Source organism: Fonticula alba (assembly GCF_000388065.1).
Source record: "Fonticula alba strain ATCC 38817 unplaced genomic scaffold supercont2.45, whole genome shotgun sequence".
NCBI lineage: Eukaryota > Rotosphaerida > Fonticulaceae > Fonticula > Fonticula alba.
Window position 1 is genome coordinate 728 of NW_009243015.1, and position 3,701 is coordinate 4,428.

Genomic DNA, 3,701 nt, shown 5'->3' on the forward strand with positions numbered 1-3,701 from the left:
CCACCACCACCACCACCACCACCACCACCACCACCACCACCACCACCACCACGCCCGGCCGTAGGCTCCTCCGCGACCAGGCCAACATCGTGCGGCTGTACGGCTACTCCGACGCCCCGCCGGGCATCCTGATGGAGCTCTTCGAGGGGGACCTGGCGGGGCTGCTGCAGTCGGACGCCCGGCTGGGGGTCGGCCAGCTGGCCGACCTGGCCCAGCAGTGGGCCACCGGCCTGGAGGCCATGCACGCGCAGGGGGTGGCCCACTGCGACCTCAAGACGGCCAACGTCTTTGTCAGCCGGCGCCCGGGCGGGGGCTGGCGCGCGGCCATCGGCGACCTCGGCACCAGCCGCAGCCTCCGCTCCGACCGGGCCAGTGCCCTGGTCCACGCGGCGCCGGAGCTCAATGTCCTGAGCGCGCGCTACGCCGCGCCCGAGGTGGTCCGGGCCTTCCACCGGCGGCGCCCGCTCGACGCGGCGCTCTACTTCCCGGCCGACATCTACGCCGCGGCCGTCATGCTGTGGGAGTGCCTGGCCCGCGCGGTGCCCTGGCAGGGCTGCTCCTTCGAGCAGATCGCCGAGCACCTGGCCGCCGGCCGCCGGCCGGAGCTCCACCTGGCCCTGGCCCCGGTGGCCCGGGCCAGCGAGGCCCTCGCCCAGCAGCTGGCCGACATCCTGCCCCGGCTGTGGGCCGATGATGCCCTCGCCCGGCCGCCGGCCGCCACCCTCCGCCACTCGGTGGCCAGCCTGGCGGTCATGCTGCCCGGCGAGCCGTAGGGCGGGGGGGGGGGGGGGGCGAATAAACCCACCAGCTGCTCGTCACCCGGCATCCGGGGGTGCGCTCGCGCACGGGGTCCCCCGCCATCGGGCCGGGCCATGTGCGAGGCCCAGTCACCCGGGCGTGGCACTCACGCCCTGCGCCTGCCGTGGTCTGGGGCAGGCGGTGCGGCGCGGCGGCGGGGGGGGGGGGATGATTTGTGGCAGGGGGGGGCAAGGTGCCTGGGGGAGGGCCCTCTGTGCATGGGCGCCCCGCAGGCCGGCCGGCCGGCCGGCGACAGGGCCGTGGCTGCTGGGCCGGCAGGGGGCGACTTGCGGGCCCGGCCTGGCCGGCCGTGTGCCGCGCGTCTGGCCGGCTGCCAGGGGCCCCGATCCGGCCCGCGGCAAGAGGCGCGACCCCCCGCCAACGCACAACAGGCGGCCCTCGGGGGCTGGGGGGCACCGGCCGCGCGGCCAAGACACGGCATCTTCCCGGGGCGTGTAGGCCCCCGGTGGCCGGGCCCGGCGGCGCCGGTGCCAGCCCCGGCGAGCGGCTAGCACGCCTTCCGGCAGGGGGAGGAGCAGGTCCCGGGCACCTGGAGCGCGGCCCGGCCCGGCGTGCGGCACAGCGTCCGCTCCGGCCGGCAGGCCCGGGGCTCGGCGAGTGGCCGGCCGGCGTGCTCCTGCCTGGGCGCCGCGACTGGCGCATGGGCGGCCAGGCCCGAAGTGCGGGCAGCCTCGGAGACTGGCCACCTTTGTGTCCTCCGGGCCGGGCCGGGGCGGCCGCGCGCCCGGGCCCCAGCCGTACCGTGGCCGGGTCGGAGTCCCCCCCCCCCCGGCCCGCAACAGGGGCACCGAGGGAGGCCACACACACGCACGCACGCACACCCTTCGGGCTGGCTGGTGCGGCCAGCCGCATCGGCCGCCAGCCCCCGGGGGACAAGCGCGCCGGGAGCCGGCGAGAGCGCCAGCGGCCGTGGGAGGAAAAAGAAATCCCCCCAGGCCTGCTGGCCTGGGTCGGAGGGGGGCGGCCATCGCCGGCAGAGCGCCGCCATGGCGTCACGGCGGGCCGCATCGGCCGGCCCCCATTTCCGGGCGCGCCACCCCCGCCCGACAAAAGAGGGCACAGTCTGCTTTTGTAGATCCCCCGCCGGGAGCCGGCGCGTGTCCATCTGCCAGCGCATGCTCTCCGAGCCGGTCTCACAATGCCGCGGGCGCCGATGATGCCCGATGCCGGGCCGCCCGCCGGCGCGCCGGGTGGCCTCTCATGGCACGCGGGCGGGCTTCGGCGGCCGGGCGGCGGGCGCGGGGGCGCCGGCACACCATGGCCGCGCCTTTTATGCCGTCCCGGGCATGTGCCCTTCAGACAAGCCTGTTTAGCTCAGTTGGTAGAGCATGGGACTCTTAATCCCAGGGTCGTGGGTTCGAGCCCCACAGTGGGCTGTCTGTCTTCCCTTTTGGTCGGGGGCTCTGCCACACGCGCGGCGCCCTCTTTTGGCGTCTCTGGGTGTGGGGGGGGGGCAAGGGATGGAACCAGCGCGAGGCGAGACAAGCCACCGGCGGCCAGGGCAGGGGCCGGGAGTGTGGTGGAGGGCCTGTGCGCGACGGGCCAAAGCCCCTGCGTCGCACCAAAAACACGGGCGGCGCGTGGGTGAGCGGGGAGGCGGGGCGCCGCACCGCACCCCGGGCGGCGGGCCCGTGCTGGTCCCCACCGGCGCGAGCTGCGGCCCTCTCGGCGGCGCCGTGTCCCCCGGCGGCCGGCGCGTGCCCTGCTGTGTGGGGCTGGGCCGCGCGCGCGCGCGCGCGCGCGCGACTGGATTGCCCGCTGGGGAGTGCCTTTGTCTGCGCCGGGTTATGGACGTGCGTGTGTGGGTGCGTATATGTACGTGTGGGCGTGCCTCTTTGGATGGCATGCGCAGCCTCCCCTCCCCCCCCATCCGCGCGCCCCCGGCCTGGGTCACGGACAAAAGGCCCAGAGCGAGCTCCTCCCCACAAGCAGGGGAAATTAGTCTAGTGGTATGATTCTCGCTTAGGGTGCGAGAGGTCCCGGGTTCGATTCCCGGATTTCCCCGGTCTTTTTGCGCCCGCCGCGCGGGGACGCAGGGGCAATCTCCCCGGCCGCGCAGGGGGGGTCTCGTTGCTTTTTTTTTTTTTTTTTCCTGCTCGCTGTGTGTGTTCGTGTGTATTTGCACAAGGCACGCATCCGGACAGGCCCCGCCCTGGCGAGATGCACGAATGCACGACCGGCGGGCTTTCAGCAAGGCGGCCGGCCGGACACGGCCGGGCCACTCCCCGGGGCCTAGGACATCGGGGCAAGGAGCATGACCATCAGGGCCCGGTGCTCTTGAGTCAGGTGGCCAATGCAGGCCATGACCGGGGGCACGCGGATGTGCGACGGCCGGTGACATGTCACCGACGGTTTCCAGAAGACACCGTGGGTCTTGCAGAACTTGCAAACGGCGTGCTTGGGCACCGGCAGCACCTGGCCCGAGTGGATACACTCGACCGCCTCCGCGTCGTGACGCCGGCGCTCGCGGTACAAGATCAGCGTCCGGCGCATTCTGAAGCCAATAGCCTGCGGCAGCCCGCGGGCGGGGGACACGGCACACGTCCACGCGTCGGTTGTCGGGAGGAGTAGCGGGCGGTGAGGGGCGAGAGAGAGAGAGAGAGAGGCGGGGGAGGGCAAGGCGAGAGGTCGGGGGCCGGGCCGGCGAAAACCCCCGGGCCCCACTGTCCCGGGCACCACCATCACCCACGACGACGTACCAGAGAGGAACCAATCGAGACGCCATAAAGTAGGAAAATCTGCCCAATCAGGTCGTGGAGCGGCATTTCGGTGGCTGCTCCGAAGGGAGCGGATCAAAGACCGGCAGGGGGTGAGTCAGCGCCGCGAAGGGGAGGGGGCGGGGGGGGGAGGATGGGATGCCCAGAGAAGGGCGAGGGCAAGGG

The 3,701-nt window shown here is 73.7% G+C and overlaps 3 protein-coding genes and 2 non-coding genes across 5 annotated transcripts in view; 4 read left to right on the forward strand and 1 right to left on the reverse strand.

Annotated features, from left to right (window-relative positions):
• H696_06261 (serine/threonine protein kinase) overlaps positions 1 to 773 on the forward strand; it is a gene marked incomplete at its 3' end in the record, with an annotated part of 1,273 nt that extends 500 nt beyond the window's left edge. The window contains exon 3 of the mRNA XM_009500006.1: positions 65 to 773. Coding sequence (XP_009498281.1) covers positions 65 to 773 — 709 coding nt within the window. The remainder of the gene's footprint in view (positions 1 to 64) is intronic.
• A 186-nt stretch (positions 774 to 959) lies between these two features.
• Positions 960 to 2,142, forward strand: H696_06262 (hypothetical protein). Its single transcript, XM_009500007.1, has one exon. The coding sequence runs from the start codon at positions 1,460 to 1,462 to the stop codon at positions 1,892 to 1,894; it is 435 nt and encodes a 144-aa protein (XP_009498282.1). The 5' UTR covers positions 960 to 1,459; the 3' UTR covers positions 1,895 to 2,142.
• On the forward strand, positions 2,123 to 2,195 carry H696_06263. Its single transcript has one exon. It is a non-coding gene; the product is annotated as a tRNA-Lys (tRNA).
• Positions 2,196 to 2,751: 556 nt separating this feature from the next.
• On the forward strand, positions 2,752 to 2,823 carry H696_06264. The gene has a single exon. It is a non-coding gene; the product is annotated as a tRNA-Pro (tRNA).
• Positions 2,824 to 3,051: 228 nt separating this feature from the next.
• H696_06265 (hypothetical protein) lies at positions 3,052 to 3,584 on the reverse strand (the record flags this gene model as incomplete). Its single annotated transcript, XM_009500008.1, has 2 exons — positions 3,052 to 3,327; positions 3,519 to 3,584. 2 exons carry the CDS (start codon positions 3,582 to 3,584, stop codon positions 3,052 to 3,054), a joined length of 342 nt encoding a protein of 113 aa, XP_009498283.1.
• Between the last annotated feature and the right edge of the window lie 117 nt (positions 3,585 to 3,701).

Coding starts and splice junctions, on each gene's coding strand:
- H696_06262 (XM_009500007.1), top strand. CDS start 1,460: ATGGGCGGCCAGGCCCGAAGTGCGGGCAGCCTCGGAGACTGGCCACCT.